General features: G+C 44.1%; 1 protein-coding gene across 6 annotated transcripts in view; it reads left to right on the top strand.

Annotated features, from left to right (window-relative positions):
• Positions 1 to 3901: 3901 nt before the first annotated feature.
• LOC134903470 (zinc finger protein 436-like) overlaps positions 3902 to 26406 on the top strand; it is a 153607-nt gene continuing 131102 nt past the window's right edge. For 2 of the 6 annotated variants that reach the window (XR_010175750.1, XM_063914470.1), the window contains exons 1-2: positions 3906 to 4129; positions 10115 to 10757. Coding sequence is in view for 5 of the 6 variants with exons in the window: in XM_063914470.1 (XP_063770540.1) it covers positions 10143 to 10757 (615 nt within the window). In the remaining variant the exon portion in view is untranslated. Of the gene's footprint in view, positions 4130 to 7581; positions 7719 to 10114; positions 10758 to 12659; positions 15130 to 26406 lie in introns of those variants that run through there. The other 4 variants (XM_063914472.1, XM_063914469.1, XM_063914471.1 and 1 more) reach the window with 4 other exon arrangements.

Below are 26406 nucleotides of genomic sequence, written 5' to 3'. Positions count from 1 at the left end.
CCTTACACAGAAAAACTTCCTAAAATGCACCAAACACAGTCTACGTTGGAAATCCTTAAAGCTCTTCCACTGAACTTCTTCTGCTCCGAGTACAACGAATCCGCCCCTTTTAGCAGACACGTGTAACCGTTGCAGGCCCTATCTCTAGAGATTTTCCTGTGACCAGTGAAAATTCCCTTCTTTACACAAATCACGCTTGCATGTGCTCCCTACAACACGTATGAGGGCAAGATTTACGCATGGATATACTACCTCATATCACGTTGCGTTATTGGTCACACATACAACCGTGCGGTCCAATCGTACCACTTATAGACACTTGTTGCCCATAAATGGTAGGATCATTGGAGTCTCCCTACTGTGCTCCAAAACAGCCAGAGCGTAATACAACGAAAACTTTATCACACTCTGTTGCACGTTTTCACTCAGACCGTGCTCATCACGTATTCACCTTGACCGTGATTCACCAAGACTTACTTCACCAAGATTTCACAAAGACTTCACCAAGAGGAGTTCAATACACTCATACCGTTTTCAACCCACTATCATTCTATAGTTTTCTGATCAGAAAAACCATTTCCCGTAGTCTGATAGCTGTCCCCAGAGGCATTACAGTAAAGTAAGGTATTTAAACTAAGTTTTGGAAAAACTGAAATCAATTTGTGCTATTATCACGTGGCTATGCTATACCGCCCCCACTAAAACAATGCTATTGTGCGATTTCAGTTTCGGTGGGCGTACCCAGACGCTCCGTTGCGTAATATACGCTGCGTGCGTCGGCCTTTGTGTTGCATTCGCGAGTCTCAGCCTTTTGTTAGATACACGTGTACGCTGGCCATACAAAAATACAATTAGCACGTTTATCAATGTAGATGATCTTTAACTGTAATCATCTACCAAGCACCACACAGGTCTTTCCTTGTATCTCAGGCGAAGCTGTGCGTGTGTTTTACAAATTACCCCTTAATGTATCGTTTTTACTCTTTAACTACCAATAGCACAAATCTTTCTCAGCACGTTATCAATTGTGAAATGGCAAACAGGAGAGTGACATGAAAATACACGAAAAAGAAATGCAGCTATATGCGTGTGTACGCAAAACAGAAATAAAACAGTTTTAAAAGATACTAGCGTTTTGTTCTTACCTCCGGTCCCGGATTCCTTCAGCACCCTTTACTAAGCGAAGCAGACGCTTATCCAAACAGCACTACGAGGAATATGATCTCCCGCCCTTTGCTGCTGGATAATGTCTGCTGAAATTACCTAGTGCAGATATGTGAAGGACGGGCGAGCCGCCAATTGATAAAGCTGAATATTTATCGTATATAAAACCCTTTATGAGGTCTAAGAACACTGTACGCTATTTACGTATGAAGTACCTTAAGGGTACGCTCGTTGCGTAACAATCGCTTAGCCGTGGTCGAGACGCTCAAGCGTCACGTTCGCTCACGGCCAAGAGATCACAGGCAGGCACGCTATTGGCTGCTGACTAACGTAATGGTTCACTATAGCGTAACGGACGCTGTATCGGGTGCGGGCTGCTCGAGCGATACAGACGCTCATGAGAATACGCTGTTGGTATCGGGCACACTTATAGGTGAGCGACTACCGTAATGCTACGCTATCAGCGTAGCGGACGCTCGAGACCACGAGGAGATCACGAGCGGCGCAGACGCTCACAATGTTAAACCTTTATATCTAAACCATAAACAATGTAATATGCAGTAAAACCTTTGTGTAGAGATAGAGTGTAGATGCAACCTAGTGTAACCTTATTAACTTAAAAGCTGTTTGAGCGTCACCGACGCTCTGAGAATACTAAACACTATAAGAAATACACAGATACCTGGGCTTAGGGTCCAACGCCTAATATATATATATTATGAATGATATACTTGCAAAAGAATTAATACAAATACAAATCATACACTACAATATAACATAGACTACCTAACCAGATAACTACACAGGAAATACAATACAATTACTATCTAAGGGAAAATAAGAGAGAAAGAGGAGAAGAGAGAGAGAGAGAGAAATTGGCCCACAATAACAAGAAGATCAATATAGTTGCGGAGAAAAACTTACGCACAAAGGAAACGATCGCATGCGCCTCTGGACATCCAGCTCCCGATTTTCAGCAATGATAACCGTTGAAGAGTGAGAGCTGGATGTGATCGGCTTGTCTATTTATGCCCCACACACAATACAATTCAATGGTCCCTACAATCTCATTGTTCATTGGACACAGGAATTCCTCCTCGCATTATAACAAAAGGTCATAGGTTGATTCATACAGGTGGGCCGTGACTATTTCCAACAGCTCAGGTGGGAGGGAAACTGGGTTTCCCGCCGCATGGATAAGTAAGTGCAAATACAGTAAATGTTCATAAACTTCTTATGTCAATAACTATTCGCACGAGCGATTAATCCGCTTCAAACCAACACCGGAATATTGCTAATTAAATACTCTTCCGATGAGTACTAAACACCACTGTATTACTCCTGTCTGACCCTTCGTATCAAACAAAGAGGGATTTCTCTGTTCACGAACATTCTATATTAACCAAACTTTCAGAATCTATCAAAGGGACCATGATCTACAAAATACATTATATAGTGAAAATATGTAACGATTGAGTCGCACGCTACGATCACATAAACTCTACCGTAAATACGCATACCGTGCGCCTGCGGGTGCCCGCGACTGTGAGTATGCGCACGTACGGGAGAGCGTACGCATGCGCAGCACGGACCTGTGTGAGGTGCAAATATGGTAGTGTGCATAGAGATATTTTTCTGACTTTGACAGTATGCATTAATAATGTGCAGCAAATGTGTAAAGAGCACTATGTGTGTCATTATGTTTATAAGGGCACTAATAATGTGCGTCATATGTGTAAGGGACATTATGTGTATAAGGGCATTAATAAGGGTTGGCATAGTGTGCATTATGTTTATAAGGACATTAATAATGTGTGTCATGTGTAAGGGGCATTACTGTGTGTTATTATGTGTATAAATGCATTACTAATGAGTGGCATTATGTGTATAAGGTGCACTACTGTGTGGCGTAACATATAGAAAGGGCACTACTGTATGGTCTAATGTGAATAAAGAGCAATATGGTGTGGTGTAATGTGAATAAGGAGCAATATGGCGTGGTGTAATGAGAATAAAGAGCAATATGGTGTGGTGTAATGTGAATAAGGAGCAATATGGCGTGGTGTAATGAGAATAAAGAGCAATATGGTGTGGTGTAATGTGAATAAGGAGCAATTCAGTATGATCTTATGTGAATGAGGGGCACTACTGTGAGGAGTAACTTATATAAGGTAAAGTGGTACTACTGTGTGATGTAATGTGAATAAGGGACACTATCGCATGATAATTGTGAACAAAGTTGCAGTACTGTGTGGCATAATTTGAATTGGGGGTTCTATTGTGTGGCCATACCCCTTCCCAGCAAGAACACAGACCTTTTTGGGCTGTGCGCTGAATGTGCACATTGTTCTTATTTAAGTTACAGGGGGTAGGGAAACCAAAAAAAGGACTGCTATGGGTGAGGGGTGATGGTGCTGGGAAAGGGGTGCAGGGTCAGAGGGGGAACTAACGTTGGTGCTAGGGGGCACCAGCCAAAATCTTGCCTAGGGCATCATATTGGGTAGGGCCGGCTCTGGTCTTACTGGTCTGTGGCTCTGCGCAGTGTGGCCGCAGAGTCTGACTTGCAGCCAGTGGCTGTGCTATGCAGCTGTTCTGCTCCTGATGCTGCTCTGGAAGGACTGGGCAGATTTGTGCATGGGAGACGCACTTATATTATTTACTTTAATAAAAAACAGAAGCATCGCAATTGTTTGTGCTGTGATTGATGGTCCTCCGAGTCGCACCCAGATCTGACAGTCTGTAACAAGTGCATGGCACAGGAAGCCACCATGAATTGGTTGGAGGAAGGAAACACTCTTCACTCACGATCCCGCCCACCATCTTCTTCTACTTATTCCGTGATATGCCCCCCTGCGTCAGCCTCTGCCCAGCTGTTACAACTTGCATCCTGCTCGCTTCTCTTTTGAATTCAGCTACACATCCCCAGCCTGATAGTAGCGGGCCCTGCTCGGGAAGACGTCTGCAGGTGGGTATGTGGCGGCTACATATAGTATGCACTGCAGCGCTATAGCGGAAGCAGTGGCTGAGCCTGACCTCCTGTCTGTGTTATTGTCACGTGCGATTGCTGGCTGGCTACTGCTATGGAGGGAGGAAGTAACTGGGGAGCAGCTGGTTTCTGTAAAGTATCCACCAAATCTCCAACAGTAGCCCGAATAGCGTGCCCTGGCCGGGGTTGAAACCTGTGACAGTGGCAGTATACTGTATTATATGCTATGTGGAAGCCTCAGCTGAGTCACCCACTCCCTCTGAGCTGCACCTCACCTGTGTGACCATTTATGTTTCTGTTTTACCACTTTTATGCCCCTTCCAGACCGCCAGCTATTAACATGGGTTATTGCACATGAACGTGCATAACCCGTCTTGCTGTGCGGTCTGAAAGGGGCCAGTTTAAATAATCCGGGTCGAGCGACCTGGTATTCCTACTCTGGTAGCGAGCAGGGTTGAACGTGTGTTCAACGCGACTCGCTGTGCTGTGTGAACGGGAAAGCCGAGTCGATGTGACCCATTTCCGGTTCACACTATTGCGCCGTCACCGGGGACAGTGGCAAATAGGGTCTCGGGCAGGTCACACTCGGGAAGCACATGTGTACGGCTCCCAGGTGTGATGGGCCACACATAGCGGCCAAGTGGGTCCTGCTGAACGGGACCCACTTAACCGGGAGGGGGGGTTTGTGTGCACACGGATCCTGTTCTGCGGGATCCCACAGAACAGGATTCGGCAGGTGACACATGGGATTTCAGTACAGCACAGCCGCACTGTGTGAACACATACATTGAAATGTATGTGTTCACTATGAAATCCTGCCGTCCTGTCATCCGGCCCGACCGCAGCATGCTGCCGCACATGTGTGGGCACCTGCATACGCGCCCATGTGCACTCTCCTTACGCCAAGCAGGTCCCGCTGAACGGGACCCGCTTGGCTGCTATATGTGGCCGTAGCCTTACGTGGTCTGAAAGGGGTATTTCCGACAACTGCTGATATCAATGGTATCCAAATGATAGGTTTACAAGGTCTAGGTAGACATGGAAATGGTCGATACCAGTGGGTTTTTTTTTTTTTTGTGTTTTTTCACATTTTAGCAACATTTGATTTACTATACACGTGGACATCTATTAGAATAGTAAACTGTGGCAAGCGCAGCAGTAGTGAAACGAGCCACCTTGCCCGAAGTATGGCGAGCGTACATGCTTGTATTAACGGCGGTCACATTACATGGACTATACAAAATGTGGCCTGAAAAACACATAACAATTGTCGATCATTCAGAGTTCGCTCGCTGCCGATTTTCGCAGCGCAGCGATCAAGTGAAAAAACTGCAAAATTGCGCATGGTATGTAGCACGCATGCGCTAAGTACTTTCACACAAAACTTTGTAGATTTACACAAGCTCGAGCGACGATTTTTCATCGCTCGAGTGATCGTAGTTTGATTGACAGGAAGTGGGTGTTTCTGGGCGGAAACTGGCCGTTTTCAGGAAGTGTGCTAAAAAATGCAGGCGTGCCAGGTAAAAACGCAGGAGTGGCTGGAGAAATGGGGGAGTGGCTGGCCGAACGCAGGGCGTGTTTGTGACGTCAAACCAGGAACTAAACGGACTGAGGTGATCGCAATCTAGGAGTAGGTCTGGAGCTACTCAGAAACTGCAGGGAATTGTTTAGTAGCAGTTCTGCTAATCTTTCGTTCGCTATTCTGCTAAGCTAAGATACACTCCCAGAGGGCGGCGGCCTAGCGTTTGCAATGCTACTAAAAGCAGCTAGCGAGCGAACAACTCGGAATGAGGGCCAATATGCAAATGTTTGTTCCGGAGCCAGGAGACCATTTTATTTTGCACTTTTCATGTCCAACAGCATCAGGTTTAGCAGCTCAAAGCGGATAAACCCGAATAAAATACTGAGTGCAACACGTAAATTTCTATTTTGGGTGCCCAAATGGGACACATTTCTGCTCGCTACCTCAGGAGGCTGTGAGCAGAAATGTGTCTCCCATGGCTAATGGGCACCTGAACGGAGCAACAGTTCATTGCTCTGTCGGGTGCTCATTAGTCAGCGCTGCCAGGGGAAACAATTGAATCACCACCCTAAGAGGGAAGCCCAGGAGCAGAGCAGTTATGTGCAGTAGGGTGGGGCAGAGCCTTTCCTGTCATATTAACGTTTGTGCCAGAGTTTTGACTATATAAAGTATATGAAAAAACACAAAGAATATGTTTGAAATATCTTCTATGTATTATTCTAATAATTTTTATAGCCAAAACTCTGGAGTAGAGTCTATGGCAGTTGGGGCAGTGCCTCACCTGCCTATTTTTTCTGCATATCTCTGAGCAAAACTCACCAAGTTTCTAGGCGTTGCTGCACCAGTGTATAATCCCAGATGTACCCTTTGGCTCATATATTGGGTGTAACTAGCTCTGGTACTAGCCAGTGCCTCCTGAGCTAGTTAGCTCACCGCACATCCCTGGAGCAGAGTATATTATGCCTAGTGGAATGGGTCTTGTTGGAGGGTGTGGGTGAAGTAGTGTATTATAGTTACCATTATAAGCATCCTCCTAAATACAGATATTGGGCCGGATTCAGGTTGGATCGCAACAGGTGACCCAGCTGGAAAAATTACTAAAAGGATGTGGGTCCGTCCTGAGGAGGAAGCGGGGGCTGCAATGCTCCGTTTCCTAGGCGGAGACAGATCGTGGCGGAGGTGGGGAAACGTGGGCGGAGTCATCCAAATGGGGGGCGTGGGTGTGAACGTGGTGGCTGTGTGACGTCACATGCAGCCGCCGCGATCAGAATGATGGTGGCAGGCCTCCTGCAGGCCGCAGCCAGGCTGTGTCGGCAGGAGGCATCCCTACTTTCTGGGGGGGGTCAGCATGCTGGGCGGCCTTGCCCTGCGATGGGCGGCCACCAGCATGTGATCACAAGGATTGCAAATTCTGCTACTTAACAGAATTTGCAGTCCTCACTGAATCGGGTCCATTATACAGCTTTCACTGCTCCTTTTGCTCAATGAGCTGTGTGAATTTTAATGGAAAAATTCAATGTATAGTAAGCAATTCTTAGTGAAAACATTACGGATCTTGTGCCTGGCTCCATTTTATTAACAGTAGTCACAGTTTTTGCCAAGATTCTGGGGTCTATTCATAAAGCAGAGAAAAGCCCTGTTTTGCGGAAAACAGGTCTTTTCTCTTCTTTGGGCTATGCAGGTTACCTTGGAGAGGTCCTGACTTCTCCAGGGCACCCCCGCTTCGTGCCTGAATCTCATCACCATACTTTAGTATGGTGGGTGCGATTCATGAAGGAACGAAAAGCTCTGCTTTCTGCTTCTCTGCAGAAAGCTCAGAATGGTGCAATCTGAACCTCAGTGCAAAACTATGCTTCCCTGCTTTCTGCCTGGCACCTGGTGCTAACTCCGCCCCCTGACCTCCCAACAGCTTCTGCAGCCTCCCAGGAGCTTAACCGGTGGAGCATGCGCAGGAGGGACCTGGTGGCTGACACCACTTATCGCAGCGGACCGCAGCTGAAGACAGGATAGCTGGAGCCGTGGATATCGGATTGCATTGCCGGAAGGGTAAGTATACGTGAATAGCTATTTATCAAAGCTATATATAGCATCGAACTGATGCGATATATAGTGATAAGTATCAAATCCACTTTTTGTTCTACATGAATAGACCCCTCTGTTACATATAGATGAATTGTATATATATATATATATTACAATATGGCATAATTTTGTTACTGCATTTTCCTTCCATAACAATCAACACGTTGATATTGAATATTTTAGACAATAATGGAGCTGTAAATTATCTGCAAAACGGTATATGATATCACCCTTAATAGACTTAATATGTTTAGTCCTCAAAATGAAGCCGAGTGTGTCATCATGGCCAGGTGGATGATCGAATTTTACTTTAAAAAAATATGTAAGTACCTAAAGGGTGCTGATGCAGGTATAAAGGCAAGTCGAACCAAATGCGGATCTTTACCAGAATGCCTAGTTGTAGACATCTATGCAATTGCACCACCCTGATTCTTGCTCTTCCGAAAGTAGCCAACATCATTATTCGTGGACTTGCACCAGCCCTATTCTTGCTCACAACTCCGTTGTCATTCTACTTACACTCCCACGACACACCTTCACTCAACATGGTCTACGTGCAATTGGGATCACATTTTTGGCCAAATTTGTGCTAAAAACTTCACTTATACTCCATGTTAATTGTAATAGTTTTTGATTTTCAGTATTCGTGCATTAATATTTTCCTTTTTTGTGTTACTAGAAGCCTCAGCAGGAGGATCAGTATGATTTACCTACAATAAAAATCCCGACGGTCAAAATACCGATAACAATTAACCGATGGTCAAAATACCGACAAGGTCAAAATACAGACATTTAACATGTTGACACATTCCAAATACTGACATTTAAAATGTTGACAGGTCAAAAAGTCGACATGCGTTTAATAAAAAAAAAAACATTTTGGTGTATATGTCGACCCAGATCCATATGGACACCGTGTAAGTGTACCGTGTCCCCTCGCATGGCTTGCGCACTTGGCACTATTATATTCCTCCTCCACGTCCACTGGGATGGTAAAGTACTGTATGAACAAGTCCATTTCATTGAAAAACTTATGTCGATTTTTTTAACTTGTCGGTATTTTGACCATGTCGGTATTTTGACCATGTCTGTATTTTGACATTGTCGGTATTTTGATTGTAGGTAAATTGACTGCATCCCTCAGCATGGTAGCACCTCTTATTATGTTTAAAAATAGGGTGTGCATTCCAAGTCATTCTCACTTTTTCCTACATGCAAATGCACTGTTGCCCCTAGTTACGCCCATTCGGATGTGACTGAGTTGCATGCAGCCTTGATCACTCATACTTGTGAAAGTCTGGATATGGAGCATGTACAATGCTAGTATTTGCAAAATGAGCTTGCAACACAGACTTAATTATTACTATGCATCATATATAATGTTTATGACAGGACATAATATAGTACAGTTTTTAATTTGCTGTTAAGTTGCATTGAGCAGAGGTATAAAATAGGTTTTGTTTACTCTTTGTGAGCACAAATGAATTCAGTTACTGTATTATGCAAAGTAACTTTAGCACATCCAAACCTGTATATGGTAGGGTGTGGTTCATCAAATCGACAGTGTCTAGGTCGACAATGTTTAGGTCGACCACTATAGGTCGACAGTCACTAGGTCGACATGGATGGAAGGTCGACAGGGTTTCTAGGTCGACATGTGCTAGGTCGACAGGTCTAAAGGTCGACATGAGGATTTTTTTATTTTTTTTTGGTGTCGTTTTCTTCGTAGAGTGACCGGGATCCCAAATTAGTGCACCGCGTCCCCTCGCATGGCTCGCTTCGCTCGCCATGCTTCGGGCATGGTGCCTTCGCTCCGCTACCGCTTCGCTCGGCACACTTTACCGTTCCAATCGTAGTCCACGTGGATCGTTAAGTATGAAAAAATTCAAAAAAAGAAAAAAAATGTGAAAAACTCATGTCGACCTTTAGACCTGTCGACCTAGCACATGTCGACCTAGAAACCCTGTCGACCTTCCATCCATGTCGACCTAGTGACTGTCGACCTATAGTGGTCGACCTAAACATTGTCGACCTAGACACTGTCGATCTTCAGACCGGATCCCATATGGTAGACCCTTGCCAAGTTCACTATCCTTGTATGTGTTTAATCAACATATAATTCTTTTACTAACTACTGAAAAAATAATACTAAATTGATTTAGACATTACAGACAAGGTTGTTTTGGTTATTGATCCACTTTAAGTCCTCAAAAATAATTTAAAAACAACCAGAATTGTACGTGTCACAAAATGGGGCTCTAGGATGGATAATGTGAAGCATTGAAGTTAGTTCAGAATATAAAAAATAAAGAATGATTACTTCTATAAGACTTATAATGCATAGTTGTTTTTTTCAATAGATCGTAAATTAGGCTTTGCAACACAGCAATGGAGTCTGAAGTGAACCCTACAAATCGACCAGAAGTATTTTTCAAGTCACTGATCGAAAATAACTCAACCACCAAAGAGGAACCCCAAGAATTTCTGATCTCTGATGTCAGGTCTGTTCCTGAGGCTCAGTATGCCTTTACCTCTGTAGAGCATGCACCTTCTATGGCAAAGACTGAGCAGAACATTAAAGAAGAATATGTAACTAGTCCTATTTCTGAGCAAATAAGCTTTCCTGATGTGGATAAAGAAAATAGAGAGGATGCAGATGAAAAGCACCACTCTTTGTCCAGAGATATTAAGTTCTATGTAAAGAAAACCATTAAAAAAGAAAGTAGTATTGACAACGAGTTACAAGAGGTAAAACATATTAAAGAAGAGGAAGTAAAGGACTTTCCAGTTAAACAATATAGTTTGGGAAAAAATAAGACCCCAAGATGTGGGCTAAAAAGAGACAAACACCGCACCCGCAAAGTAAAGCCATGTCGCCGCACTCCACCTGCAGATCCAAACTTTTTCTTTAAATGTGAGGTATGCGATAAAGTCATTAAGCACCAATCAAACGTCGCCGACCATCAGAGAATACACACGGGAGAGCGTCCTTACGAGTGCGAGGTAAGGAATGGATTGCGAATTTCATAGGTGTTTTTGTAGCTAAGCAGTTGTGTCAGCTTTGTAACCGATTTCCAGTTTCACAGTAGTGTTTCCTGTACTTTTTGTGTATCCAGGTATAGTAATATATTTAGCTTGAAGCCACGTTATCCTCTCTGTAAATAATATATGGCGTTTGTTTTTGTAGGTTTTAGATATTTTATACCTATGTACAGTTTCTCCTCCCTGCAAGTTATAAACTCCTATTAACTGCTAGCAGCTCTTTAGCACTGAGGATACAACTACCGTAATGCCTTGTGTTTGAATGTTAACAGACCTGCTTCTTGTTGCATGCATGTGTTCCCAGAAAGATGGGAACATGAAAACTACAGTTGTTAAAAATTGAGGCCTTGTCGCCAAGACATGCGGGTAAACTTACTAAACAGTGTTGCATTAATTTGCAAGCCGATGGGCTTCCCTGGTGGCTTAATGTCTAAAAAATACAGTATTTACCAAGCAGCGGTTTTTACTGTCATTTTAAAATTGCTGCCGATGCGCAGCGACGCATTGTTGCAATTTCCCGATCCACCAATGTCTAGTTCGGGGAATCGGGAATATTCAGTGGTGGTGATTCAATTGTGTTTTTTCGCTCTTGATCTCCCGTCTAAAGTGATGGGAAATCGGGGGGCAATGTTCAATTGGTTCTTGCAAACGTCATGTCCGAACAGACCGGGTTTAGCTGCGTAAAGCGGTTAAACTAATAGGCACAACATGAAAAGTGCTATTGGGTGCCCAAACAGCCACCTCTGGGGTCTGCGAGCTGAACTGCCAGTGCCAGCAGCTGTTCGCACCCGAACAGAGCAACAATTGAATTGCTCCGTTGGGCGACCGGCACGGACAGCCACCGCAAAAACAATTATATTTTCCCCTATAATTTTAAACATTTATATTCCCCCAATGAAAAAAGGCAGGATTGGCAAATCAGGGATTTTTAACTTGAAAAATTTCCAAGATTCCCTGATGGTTCGTTGACGGCTGCTGATGGCCGTTCCAGTCACCATGGGGGAATTAAAGCCTTTAAGCAGGGTGATCTAGTATGGGGGTCTCCCTGCTATGATGTCAAGCAGCCCTAGACTATTCATCCCAGGGCTGGAATCCCTAGTGAAGTGGAAAATATATTGAAAAATAATCCTCCATCCCTAAGCTCTTATCTGTACCCCTGGTGCTGTGGAGGTTTCATCCCTATGAGAGTGCCCGCGAGTGATCTTAGTCCTGTCAGGCCTCCAGTGGGAACATTCTCAATGTTTTTTGTTTTGCCAAGAAACGCGGATTGTACATGGACTAAAGAGGACCTGTTCCATGGCTTTGTAAGTAATACATTTTTGAACAAGGGATGGAAGGTATCTTCATTTAATAAATGATTAAAACATTGATGTATGTGTACTGTCATTTGTTTAATATTTTCTTACAGGGCCAGTGGGCATACTAGCACTTGTTATCCAGGTGCCCTCATGCCCTGGCAGACTTGCCGGGAACAGTAGTCCACCTGTAACCAATAATATGAATAATTAATTTTGACCTCTATACCCACCACACCTTGGGTACGGAGAGGAGCCCTCGGCATAAAGTAAATATACCCCTGAAATTCCAAACAAGTGAACCAAAAATTTGAATGTAAACCTTTTAGATCGTGTCTGTAAATGACATACATACCAAAATTGAGGCCCTTGTATTCAAAGCTGGGAACTCCTGTACTAATATAAAGCTAGTTATTCCCGTATTAATAATGTGATATCGAGATCAATGAACATTGAAATAATTGTGATTAATTTTTTCCTCTTTTCTAAATAGTGGCAATTCATTTAAAATGTTTTTTCCAATTTAAAAACTCCCGAGCTGAATTATCTCCCTTATTTTCCTCCCTAGAGCTCCATCATTTGCATTCACTTATAGCTCGGACCTTTGTTGCTTCATTTCTGGTGTCTCCATAGCAAGAGAAAAACAGCATGGAGGATATAAGCATTTCAGTTAGAGCCGTTTCCCAGAATTGAATAGCCTGCAATTTTGCGGCAACTTAGAAGTTTGTGGCGGCTATGATATCCAAAACGTTGGAAGTCCTAGCTGGCGATTTGGAGGCTGAAAAGGAAGCGGTCAGAGATGTGTGTCATATTAAAAACCAACTCATCACTAGCATTCTGTTCTGATTGGCTGGAAACTGTATATTCTAGCCAATCGGAGTAAAGCCAATATATTTGTGCACAATGAACTTGCTTATCCCTGTTATTCGCTACTGTAGTTCCTCCCAGAGCTAGTTATGCGTCAGCTAAGTTGTTTATTTTGGCAAATGTCAGGATCATAGATTGTACGTGGATTTGTGGAATATATGTAAGTAGTAAAGTGGAGAATGAGGGATGTGTGAGGTTGTTTTCATTTCAAGTAAAAAAAAATCTAGACTGAGTTTGCATCCAGGCCCTGTATGCTAAGGCATGCTGACACTCGTGGTTTTCCAAGTGCCTGCATGCCCTGGCCTGTATTAAAATTTGTCATGACAGGACTTGCTGGGACCGGTAGTTTAAAAAACCCAAAACACATTTGTTCCGATATTAACACTAAAGATGTTGGGAATTGCCCTAGTGTTATCAGCATGGGGTTAGTTTTCCAAGGGGGTGGCACATTTCTTACTGCGGGTCCATTCCCCCTATGTAACACATCCCAGTGTTGACATGACTTGGGTCTATGATGGGAGACCCCAACGCTGTGCATCTCCCTTCTATAGTGCCACTATTGCTGGCTGGTAAAGCCTAGTGTTGACTGTGGAAAACTCAGTGGACCCAAAGCTCTTTGTCCCTTACCACCTTAGGCTGGCAGTGCTAGTAATGGTTCAGTTTGGGTGTTGGCATTTAGATATTTTAATCATTTTTCTCTACATGGTGTCCAATGAGAGAGCTGCCAATACAGCAATCTTATCATCCAGAGGCACCTCTTTTAGTCCATGATTATTATTATTTTTCTATTGCATTTTTTGCAGACTATTGCATCTCGTCACTTGGACCTGTAACATAGTGAAAATCAGGACAATGACTTTAACATGGTGGTTTTCTGGCGATTCTTCTGCATTTTGGGGGTCTTTCCGAGTTCGCTAGCTGTTTTTGTATATGCAGCGCAGCGATTAGGTAAAAAAGCGGCACTTCTGTGCATGCGGCGCAATGCGCACGCGCGATGTACTTTCACAACAGCCGATGCAGTTTCACACAAGGTCTAGCGACACTTTTCAATCGCACTGCTGGCTGCAGAGTGATTGACTGGAAGTGGGTGTTTCTGGGTGGTAACTGACCGTTTTTCGGGGAGTGTGTGGGAAAACGCAGGCGTGTCAGATACAGACGCAGGCGTGCCTAGAGAAACGCAGGCGTGGCAGGCCGAATGCAGGGCATGTTCGTGACGTCAAAACAGGAACTTAACAGTCTGAAGTGATCGCAAGGTAGGAGTAGGTCTGGAGCTGCTCAGAAACGGCACAATCTTTTTTTTGTAGCAGCGCTGCGAACCTTTCGTTCGCTCTTCTGCTAAGCTAAGATACACTCCCAGAGGGCGGCGGCTTAGCGTTTGCACTGCTGCTAAAAGCAGCCAGCGAGCGATCAACTCAGAATGAGGGCCTTTGTACTAAATACGGCGATTAGTAACTTGCTAGTCAATGACCAGAATCCCATGACGTAAGCAAATTTCCAGGCTGTTACAGCCGAGCCACTGTGTCAGATCCCTCCTGCTACGGGGAGAGAAACAACTGAAGGGTAGTAGCAGATGTATCAGCTATATGCACATACCAAGATAAATACAGCTAATGAGAAAGGACACCCACCAAAGTACTATTATTGTGAAGAAAACAGATTTATTATAGAGATTATTTAAAGTAGAACCCCATTTTCGTGAGATCTCGTAATCTACCTTAGTTTCTAGATATTTTCATGGGCTTCTTAGGGTTATAGCCATAGGTAATATCCAGACAAGAAGATTCTATTAGTTTTTAATTTGAATGCTCTTAAGACTGCACCTTCTTTTATTAGCTTCCTATTAACACTTTATTAATATTACATTGTTTCCAGATGCGATGTGGTTTTTGGTTACTGTTTTTATGTTTGACAGATTCCATCAATACATATGTTAAAATGATGGTTATCTTCATATGCCATCTAGTGGTGTTCACCTGTTCTCCTTTCCTTTTTCCTCTTATTTTTCTTTTCTTTCTATTCGTTCTACATCGTTCTCTTTTCTTATTCCGTACTATTTTTCTTAATATTAACGTGTTATCTTTGTCATGGTAATTTTCTGCAAACTTTTGCCTGGTATAAAAAAAGAAAAAAGACAGAAATGCAGATTTTGGTATTGTCAGGATGGATTGCTGCCATAAGTCATGCTCTGGTATGTTATTGTAACCCTGATGTGTTAAATGTGTATTCCTTTTATTGCTGTTCAATAAACAGTTAGTTTCAAAATTGTTATTCAGATTTCTGCATATAATTACAATAATGAAAATACATTGCATATGCGAACATAATATTGATTGCAAAAACAATTACAACAGGGTCTCCAATGTCTAGACCTATAATCCAATTAAAGTGAAGAAGACATAAATAAAATGTAGTCGTCTGAACTGAATCACTAAAGGTACAGGTGAGTCTAATGGCCAGTACACACGGGGAGATGTGATCAGAGATGTGTGCTGAGCGATCTATCACAGACCGCTCAGCACACATCTCTTCCCCCACTCAGCACAGCACATTGTGTGCTGAGCGAGGGGAGGGTGGACGGAGGGCCGCTCATTTCACCCAGCGGGGCCGCGCATCGCTATTGCTGTGGGGCATACACACAGAGAGATACCTGCTTAGTTCTAAGCAATCCAGTCAGATTGCTTAGATTTTAAGCACGGATCTCACCGTGTGTACCACCCCTGTAGGGAAACACCAGAGATGTAGCAAAAGGAGGATAAAGAATGGGAAGGGGGAAGCAAGGGAGAACATCAGATACTATAAAGGCCAGTACTCACCGGCAGATGCGGGAGAGATGTGTGCTGAGTGAACCGCTCGGCATACATCTCTCCCCCTGCTCAGCACAGCGCGATGTGTGCTGAGTGTGCGGGGGGAGCCGGGGGGGCGCTCATTTCACCCAGCGGGTGAAGTGAGCGACCTGCTTGTTTGGCACTGCGCATCGCTATCGCTGTAACACACGGAGTGATCACTGCTTAAAATCTAGTCAGATTGCTTAGATTTTAAGCAGCGATCCCTCCGTGAGTACCCCCCTTTACTGTCAGGGTGTTGATGAGCGGATTATACGAAATCCTTAGTAGATCACATTATATCATTAACATACAAATCAAGCAATTCAATGTGAGTGGCTGTATAAAATTCCAGTAGACATATAGAAATATACAATAATTAAATAGATCAATGTAAACAGTATGTCAAAATGACAAATGAACAATAGAAGTCTAGTTGGGGGAAAAAAAGGAGAATCATTAGATACATACTAGTACTAATTGTTATTAAAAGTTGCCTATAATTCCCTATCATCCTGTAGTAGTGATAAGAATCAAGCATGAAATTTCAGTTAGGAAATAGTGGACAGAGAACAAATAATAGGGTCTCGGATGTTAGGGTCTAAACTGTTAATTAAGAAAGAATTTAATTACTTGAGCATGACTACCAAGAAGGATAGACTTTCTATCAATATATAAAATTTGAAGCATTCTGCATTTCAATTCCTGAATAGATGAATCTGATTATTTCTTTTTCATCCACTAGGGGTCACTGGAGTACTCTTGGGATATGGACGACTTCCGCAGGAACAAGGCACTGAATAATTACATTTAGAACTCTCCTCCCCTTCATATCCCAGAGTACCTCAGTGTTTTTTCTGTGCTCATAGTAGCAACAAGGCTTGTGGAGTTATCCACACTACTTTTGAATATTTTTATTTTTTGATTTTCTTTTATACATTTTCCACATCCCTTCCCCCCTTCCAATAGGCGTGGGTCCGGGATAGTGGAAGCTGCTTACAAGTAGCTACTGGCGTGTCGGGCCTCTCTAAATAGAGCTCCCTCATAGCCACGTGCAGGACTACCTGCAGGAGAAGCTGGACGGAGCTTGCAGAAGAAGCCCCGTCATAGCCCTCACTACAAGGCATCCAGGTATGTTGGGGGACGGGGCGGTCCGCTCACGCTGCCGCCCCGCTGTGTGGGGACACTGTGTTGAAGTGCCGAGCCGCCCGCCGCCGCTTCCAGGAACACTGCCGCTAAGTGATGGCCCGCCGCCGTTACCTGATCACCGCCGATGTGCTGCCTCCCGCCGCTCAGAGCCGCGCCGGCCGCATTCACTATGCCATGCCACCGCTCCACAGCTCTATGCAGCGTGCTCCCCGGCTCCCTCCAGCAGCTCCCCGCAGGTAATCCCCGGCTCTGTGTAATAGAGTACACGGAGTACGGGGGGGGGGGGGGGGGGGAGGGGAAGCACACACACTAGGAGGGGAGAGTGTGCCCATAGCAGCAGCAGAACGCTGCATGGGTTATTACATAGAGAGGCTATTAAGACTTTTTTTAACAGGATGAGCATTGATTATATCTGATTGGAAATTATAATCTGCACTTTGTTTTATACTGTAGCATGGGGGGGGGGCATTTTAACCATGCTCTTTCTTCCTGTTGTGATTCCAGATGTTCCTGTACTACATCTCTACTCCACAGAAGGCGCAGGGGTGTTAGTGGGAATTTGGCATCAGATTTCATATAGACTGGCGTGCACTGCACTTGGCCAGATATATATATATATATATAGAGACACCTTAGTACAATTTTACTGAGTCGTGCAAGTTGTCTGTCTGCATAATGAGTAAGGCACCAGCAAAAACAAAAAAGCAGTTTCACTGCCATGTCTGTAAGAATGTGTTACCGGATGGATCTACCACATGTACAGTATGTTTTGTGGATTCAGCTACGAATACAAGTTCGGCTCCGGTTAAAAAGCCGGTTTCATCCCCGGACCCTCCATGGGCTATGCTAACACAGGTTATGGCTGGATTGCAATTAGAATTGGCCGCCGCTCGACAAGAGCGGGAAGCGGCAAGATCTGAGTCTAGGGTGAAACCGCTAGAACTACCGGAGGGGTCTCAGCCTTGCCAAAAGTCCAAGTCCACTTTGGGTAGAAGGGATAAATTTCATTTGTCTTATGATTTACCAGTTTCTGCTATGTTGCATTCTGATGATTCTATGCCAGACCTCTTTGCGCAAGATGACGGTGAGGAGGGCGAAGTAGACCAGCAGTCAGATAGTGACGATTTTGACAGCCCGGGCATTGATAATCTCATCAGAGCGGTGCGTCAGTCTCTGAATTTTACAGAAACTGAGGAGCCGCTGACAAATGATGTGGTCGTCTTTACTAAACGACAGAGAACTCCAATGTGTTTTCCTGTTTCAGAATCTCTTAATAAGATGTTACTAGAAACACGAAAGAATCCGGATAAACGGTTTTCTATACCTCGCAGATTTAAGTCTAGTTACCCGTTTCCAGAGTCTGTGACAGCTACATGGGAGAATCCGCCATTGGTGGATTCGTCTGTGTCTAAACTTACAAAGAAATTAACCATACCAGTACCAACTGCTACTACGCTTAAAGACCCGTCGGACCGTAAAATAGAAGCTATGCTAAAGTCCATGTATACAGCAGCAGGAGTGTTGCTTAGACCTGGGTTGGTTGGAATTTGGGTAACTAAGGCGTTAATGGTATGGATAACAGAACTGAAGTCTGCCCTACGTGACGATCACCTTATACTTCTCGCTGATCAAATCTGGGAAGCTGCTGATTATCTATGTACAGCTTCTACTGACGTCTGTCAGCTCACTTCTCGCCTTTCATCTTCGCTAGTTACATCACGACGAGCACTCTGGCTGCGGTCTTGGCAATCGGAGGCGGAGGTCAAAAAAGGTATAGAGGCGTTACCTTACGGTGGCGAGAAGTTGATTTGGACAAATGGATTTCTGAGGCCACGGGAGGAAAGTCTGTTTTCTTACCATTGCCTCCAACAGTACCTAGACGGAGATACTCTGGACCTGCGTTCAAATCCTTTAGACCTCAGTCCTTTCGCGGACGAGGTCGGGGTTTCCAACAGACCAACACCAGTCGTCAGGACGCTAAGGTCACTGACAAGCCAGTGGCATGACGGGCTCCCAGCCCATCTCGGATCTCCAATTGTGGGAGCACGCCTTCAGACGTTCCAGTTGGCGTGGCTCCAGACGTCCACAGATGGGTGGATCCGTAATTTAGTGTTAAAAGGTTACAAAATAGATGTCTCCAGCCACTGTGGTTTTTCAAGACGGGACTGCCTGTGTCGGACGACAAGAGGGCGGTTCTGCAGATTGCCATTCAGTCTCTACTGGATGCAGCGGTTTTGATTCCGGTCCCTGTACACCAACAAGGTCAGGGTTATTATTCCAGTCTGTTTGTAGTACCAAAGCCGGATGGCTCGGTCAGGCCAATATTGAACTTAAAGGGTCTCAATCGGTACGTCACTTACTACAGATTCAAGATGGAATCTCTGCGGTCAGTAATTGCAGGTTTAGAGCCACAGGAATTCATGATTGCGCTGGATCTCAAGGATGCGTACTTACACATTCCGATTTGGCCACCTCATCAGAGGTTCTTGCGGTTTGCAATACGGCAGAACCATTATCAGTTTCAGGCTCTACCGTTTGGCCTCTCGTCAGCGCCTCGGGTATTCACCAAGGTGATGTCTGTGATGATAGCTCATCTCAGATCCCTGGGAGTGATAATAGTTCCGTACTTGGACGATTTGCTCATCAAAGCTCCGTCTCACCAGATGCTCCTCCAACATGCGTTGCTAACGTACAAGGGCCCTCATTCCGAGTTGTTCGCTCGTTGCCGATTTTCTCTATATTGCGATTAATCGCTTACTGCGCAATGTTCGCAGAGCGCATGCGCTTAGTTATTTTACTCAAAAGTTAGGTATTTTACTCACGGCTTTACGAGGATTTTTCTTCGTTCTGGTGATCGGAGTGTGATTGACAGGAAGTGGGTGTTTCTGGGCGGAAACTGGCCGTTTTATGGGTGTGTGTGTAAAAACGCTGCCGTTTCTGGTAAAAACGCGGGACTGGCTGGAGAAACGGGGGAGTGTCTGGGCGAACGCTGGGTGTGTTTGTGACGTCAAACCAGGAACGAAACTGACTGAACTGATCGCAGTGGCAGAGTAAGTCTCGAGCTACTCAGAAACTGCTAAGAAATGTATATTCGCAATTTTGCTAATCTTTCGTTCGCAATTCTGCTAAGCTAAGATACACTCCCAGAGGGCGGCCTGCTTAGCGTGTGCACTGCTGCGAAAAGCGGCTAGCGAGCGAACAACTTGGAATGAGGGCCAATGTACTGGTTCAGCAGGGTTGGATTGTCAACTTCAAGAAATCACATCTGATTCCGTCTCAACGACTTCAATTCCTAGGTATGATTCTCGATACGGTAAATCAAAGAATTTACCTACCAGAACAGAAAGTACAGGTCGTTCGTGATCTGGTACAATTAGTGCTCAAGCCACGCACAGTCTCTGTACATTTGTGCATTCGCCTCTTAGGCACAATGGTGGTGGCTTTCGAAGCACTTCAGTTCGGGAGATTTCACTCACGTCCTTTTCAACTGGATGTGCTCGCACAGTGGTCGGGCTCGCATCTGCAGATTCACCACAGGGTGAGGTTGTCACCACGGGCCAGAGTGTCTCTACTCTGGTGGCTCAAAGTACACAATCTAACCGCAGGGAAACGGTTCGGCGCCTGGAATTGGATAATTCTAACGACGGACGCGAGCCTCAGAGGTTGGGGAGCTATAGTTCAAAATTGTCAGCTCCAGGGTCTCTGGACGGAACACGAAAGATTGCTGTCTATAAATGTACTGGAACTCCGGGCAATTTACAATGCGCTACGTCAAGCAGTGCACATGCTTCGGTCTCAGACTGTTCAGGTGCAGTCAGACAATGCGATGGCGGTCGCATACATCAACAAACAAGGAGGAACGAGAAGCCGCATGGCGATGCGGGAAGTAGCTCGAATTCTCAATTGGGCCGAGCGTCACCAAGTGATAATGTCGGCAGTGTTCATTCCGGGAGTGGACAACTGGGAGGCGGATTATCTCAGCTGTCGGGATTTTCATCCAGGAGAATGGGCGTTAAATCCAGAAGTGTTTCACATGTTGGTCCAAAGGTGGGGTTACCCTCGGGTGGACCTGATGGCATCTGGCCACAATCACCAAACGCCCCAGTATGTGTCCAGAACGCGAGATCCAAAGGCAGTGGCAGTGGATGCTCTAACCATCGCGTGGCCGTACAGCCTCATGTATCTGTTTCCACCGTTTCCGCTGCTCCCTCTGTTGCTAAAACGGATCAAAAGAGAGTCCGTCACAGTCATACTAGTGGCGCCTCATTGGCCGCAGAGAGCTTGGTTCTCGGATCTCCGAGGACTACTCGCAGACGATCCTTGGCCGCTCCCACTACGTACGGACCTGTTAGAACAGGGTCCGTTCCTTTACCCCGATTTAGCGCAGCTGCGTTTGACGGGGTGGCTGTTGAGACCGCTCTCTTAAGAAGAGAGGGCATTCCAGAATCGGTTATACCAACCATGTTACGAGCTAGGAAGCCGGTTACGGCAGCTCATTATTACAGAATTTGGCGTGCATATATAGTTTGGTGTGAAGATCGGAAGTTTCCGACATCATCTTTCAAGCTATCCCGTCTTTTGTTATTTCTACAGACGGGGTTAGATGGAGGACTGCGTTTATCTACACTAAAGGTGCAGGTATCTGCGTTGTCAATTTACTTTCAAAGGCGATTGGCTTTATTGCCGTCGGTACACACTTTTCTGCAAGGTGTCCTCAGAGTACAGCCTCCATTCATTCCACCTATAGCGCCATGGGACTTGAATCTGGTTTTAGATTTCTTACAGTCTTCATATTTTGAACCCTTACAACAAGTGGATTTCAAGTTTCTCACTTGGAAAAAATTTTTCTACTAGCCTTAGCTTCGGCTAGGCGTGTTTCAGATTTGGGTGCCTTGTCATGCAAGCCACCGTATTTGGTGTTTCATGATGACAGAGCGGAACTTCGGACGAATCCCGCTTTCTTACCAAAGGTGGTGTCATCTTTTCACATCAATCAACCAACAGTAGTTCCTGTGATGACAGGAAAAAAAGGAACCTTGGATGCAGTACGCGCATTACGCGTTTATGTATCCCGAACGTCTACAGTTCGTAAGACGGATATGTTGTTTGTTCTCTATGATGCTGCCAAGAGGGGTTGGCCAGCTTCTAAGCAGACCTTTATCCAGATGGATTAAACTGACCATACGTCAGGCTTACCTTCATGCAAGGTTACAGCCGCCCACATCAGTAACAGCTCATTCCACACGTTCTGTAGGAACTTCGTGGGCAGCTGGTCGTGGGGCTTCTACGACGCAGCTTTGCCGGGCGGCTACGTGGTCATCAGTGCACACGTTTGTGCGCTTTTACAAATTTGATACGTTTGCGGCATCAGCATCTAGCTTTGGCCGCCTAGTGTTACAGGTGCCAGACTGCTCTCCCGCCCACGGGGGAAGCTTTGGTACGTCCCAAGAGTACTCCAGTGACCCCTAGTGGATGAAAAAGAAAATAGGATTTTGGTACTTACCAGGTAAATCCTTTTCTTTGAATCCATAGGGGGCACTGGACGCCCACCCAGAGCAGTTTTATCTGGTTTGTGGTAAGTTCAGGGGATCTTATGGTAACACATTCTCACCGACTGGTTCAAAGTTTCAAGTTCTAGCGGTTATAGTGCCAACTGTTTAGTTGTCAGTCACGTTATGTGTTGACTTTATTGTTGTCCGTTATGTTATATGTAATTCTCCATTGTCAACCTCTCTATAGCTCCTGTTCGGCTCAGTAAAAAACACTGAGGTACTCTGGGATATGGAGGGGAGGAGAGTTCTAAATTTAATTATTCAGTGCCTTGTTCCTGCGGAAGTCGTCCATATCCCAGGAGTACTCCAGTGCCCCCTATGGATTCAAAGAAAAGGATTTACCTGGTAAGTACCAAAATCCTATTTTCGTGCAGTGGATTAAAATTAGCTTTTTACGTTATGGTCATTATAGTCACGAGAAAAGGTATTGGTATCTTTCCATTATAACTAAGTTTCCAATCTGTAAAATCCACACAAAAACAGGCCTTTGGATCAGGAGATAGATTTGAGTTATATAATGTGTTTATATAAACAAAACTTTATTCCAGAATCTTTCAATTTTACTACAGGACCAAAAGTAATGAAAAATGTTTGCATCTTTGATGTTGCATTTTGGACAGGAGCCCGTTTCAGATGGAACCATGTGTTTACGTTGTGCAGGAGCTATGCAAATTCTATGTAATGTCTTAAAGTGGACTTCTTGTAAATAAGCAGATTGCAGTATTTTAGAAGTGGTGATATAATGCTTAAAGAGGTGATTAGGATGAGAAATGGTAGGAACATCAGAATGCCAGGAATCAAACAAGAGGCGTATAAAAGTAGAAGTCTCTGGTAGGGTGTAGTATGGTATGCCGGCGGCCGGGCTCCCGGCGACCAGCATACCGACAGCGTGGCGAGCGCAAATGAGCCCCTTGCGGGCACGGTGGCGCGAGGGTCGTGGACCCCCACGAGGGAGAAAAAGTGTCGGTATGCCGGCTGTCGGGATTCCGGCGCCGGTATACTGAAGACCACCCTTCTGGTAATATGATGTGGTTATAGAGATGAGAAGTTTTGTATTTGAAAGTGAGTGATGCGTTGAGAAGAGGAAGAAGTTGGTCATCAGCAGAAGTGATTGGGCCAAAGGTGGGAAGAGAGGAAATGTAATGATGTAGTTGGAGATACATAAAGAACTGATTAGTAGGGAGATTATATTTGTTACATAAGTTTCAAAAGGCACAATCAGACCCCCAGGATCAAATACTTTTGTGGTGAGATTTAAGCCTCTGCTCCTCCATGTACCGAAAGCTGAATTTTATATGGATGGAGGGAAAGAGGGGGTCCCCCCCCCCCCCCCCCCCCCCCAAATAGGGACGAATGGAGTGGAGGTGTGTTTTCTGTGAAGTTTTTTTGTTAATTAAAATCCAGGCAACATAGGTATCTCTAAAAAGAATATGATTGAGAAACGAGTGTGGGATTTGTTGCAAATATGATTGTAATAGTGCACCGGGGGAGTATGGAGTAAAAATTAATTTATCTAGTTCATAGTCAGTATATGTAGACCTTCAGTCAGTGGCATATTTAAAGTGTACTGTAAGGGAGTATAGTCGAAAGTCTGGAATTCACAATCCCCCTTGAGACCTAGGTTGTATCAGTTTATGAAGAGATAATCTGGCTCTCTTTCCTTTCCATAGAAAAAGGGACATGGCTTTGTTGAGTTTAGTGACATCAGCAGTTGTGATAGATAAGGGTAACATCTGAAGAATATAATATATTATCGGGAAAACAACAGATTGAAAAAACGCCGCTCTACCAAGAAGAGATAAAGGAAGATTATTCCAACCAGTCAATTGGGTGAGAATTTTAGATAGCAATGGTTTAAAATTAGCCTTATATAGTTCATGAGGATTTTTGGTAATATTAAGACCTAAATATTTAATTTGGGATGATTGAATGTTAAACTGCGTAAGTGTTGGGAGTGCTTTTGATATGTTGGGATAAGGTAGATATCGGAAGGAGTTCTGATTTGCTAACATTCATTTTATACCCTGAAATAGGGCCATATGAGGAGATATCCATAATATGGGGGATCGATACACTTGGGTTTGACATTAGCAAAAGCATATCATCCGCAAATAAAGCGATTTTGAGTTATGAACTTGCTATCTTGATACTGCTGAATTTTTGAGCATTGCACAGTGCTATTGCTAGGGGTTCAATAGAAATTATATAATAAAGGGGAAAGGGGACAGCCTTGTCAAGTACCTTTTTGAATTGGGAATGGGGAGATAGAAATTTGAGAAGAAGAATTGTTGTATAGAGTCCGAATGAAAGAAGTAAATTGCGACGGAAGGCCAAATTTTCCCATAATCTGAAACAAATGTGACCAGTGAACTAAAGCAAAAGCCTTCTCGGCGTCGATTGATAGGATCATAGAATTTGGGTTTGAGTCATGAAGTTGGGCATGTATAGCAGATAAAATTCTACGGACATTTATCACCGAGTGCCTAGTTTTTATAAATCCCGTCTGATCTGTATGTATGATGTGGGGAAACAGTGGATTAAGTATGTCAGCAAGAATTTTGATGAGCAATTTATGATCACAATTGAGGAGGGAAATTGGGCGATAAGATTCAGGTTTGGAAAGGTCTCTTCCTGGTTTAGGAAGGACTTTGATAATAGCGGAATTGAAATACAAAGGAGAGGAGTGGTTCGCAAGAATAGAGTTAAATACAGATACAAGAACAGAATTAATTTTTGCTTGTTTGAGGGATCTAATGGCTCCATTTACCTCCTCAGTTGTGATTGGTTTAGATAAAGAGTCCGAGAGATCAGAAGGAAGAGAGGGATATTGAAGGTTGGACCAAAAGTCATTTGAAGGTGATGTGTCAGAGTTAGTACGTTCAGAAATGTGTGGGGGAGGGGATGAGTACAATTTAGCGTAAAAATCATTGACTACCTGAGAGATTTGAGCATTGGAGGTGGTGAGAGAGCCATCCTGGAGTTTCAGGGAATGTTTAGTCAGTGTGAGTGGCGGAACTTTTTAGAATAGTAGACAGAAGTTTTCTGATTTTATTTCCATATTTATAATATCGAAAAGTAGAAAGGAAATAGTATTCATCATTGTCTGTAATAGATCGTTAAATTGGGTCTTAGCTTCTAGATACAATTTTTTGTGAAGTGGGGAGGGATTGGTTATATAGAAGGAGTAGGTTTCTGTTAGTCGATTGAAGCATTAGATAAGAATTGGACTTACGAAAGGTAGATTCATAGGATGTAATAGAACCTCGTAAAACTGATTTGGCAGTCTTCCAAAATAGGGTGGGGATCATTAAGAAGATGATATTCGTTCTATAAAAGGTAGTTTGACCATGTTTCTAATAAATGTTTGTTAAAGGTAGGGGAAGGTGTGAGATGGGAAGGGAATCTCCAAGATCTATAAGGTAATATGTCAGAATGTGTTTTTAGCGAGAACCATGTTAGGTCGTGATCTGAAACTGTAATGGGTACAATTTTATTGTCCGTAATATGGGAGAAAAGAGAGTTGGAGATGCAGAGGTAGTCAATGCGTGATAGGGTGTGGTGGGCCGAAGAGAGGCATGTGTATTCTTTCAGAGTTGGGTGTTAGGCTTTCCAAACATCTACTATTTGCAGGGAAGTCAAAAGAAAAGGTATCCCTAATTTAGGGAGTTAGGAAGGAGTACGTAAGCAATGGGATTTATCCAGTTGCGGGTGTGAAATGAGATTTAAATCCCCACCAAAAAGTAAAGATTCAGGTGCATAGGGGGAGAAAAGAGCTATCAACTTATTGTAAAAGATTCTAGAGTAGATGTTTGGGGCATAGATGTTACATTAAGTGTAGGGTAAGTTATGAATTAAAACCAAAGCTACCACATATCTTCCCTCAAGATCTGCATGGGTGTGAATAATTTCAGTTGGTAGTGACACT

Source organism: Pseudophryne corroboree, chromosome 1 (genome assembly GCF_028390025.1).
Source record: "Pseudophryne corroboree isolate aPseCor3 chromosome 1, aPseCor3.hap2, whole genome shotgun sequence".
Taxonomy (NCBI): domain Eukaryota; kingdom Metazoa; phylum Chordata; class Amphibia; order Anura; family Myobatrachidae; genus Pseudophryne; species Pseudophryne corroboree.
The sequence above is the reverse complement of the archived record's forward strand: the minus strand, read 5'-3'. Positions and strand labels throughout refer to the sequence as shown.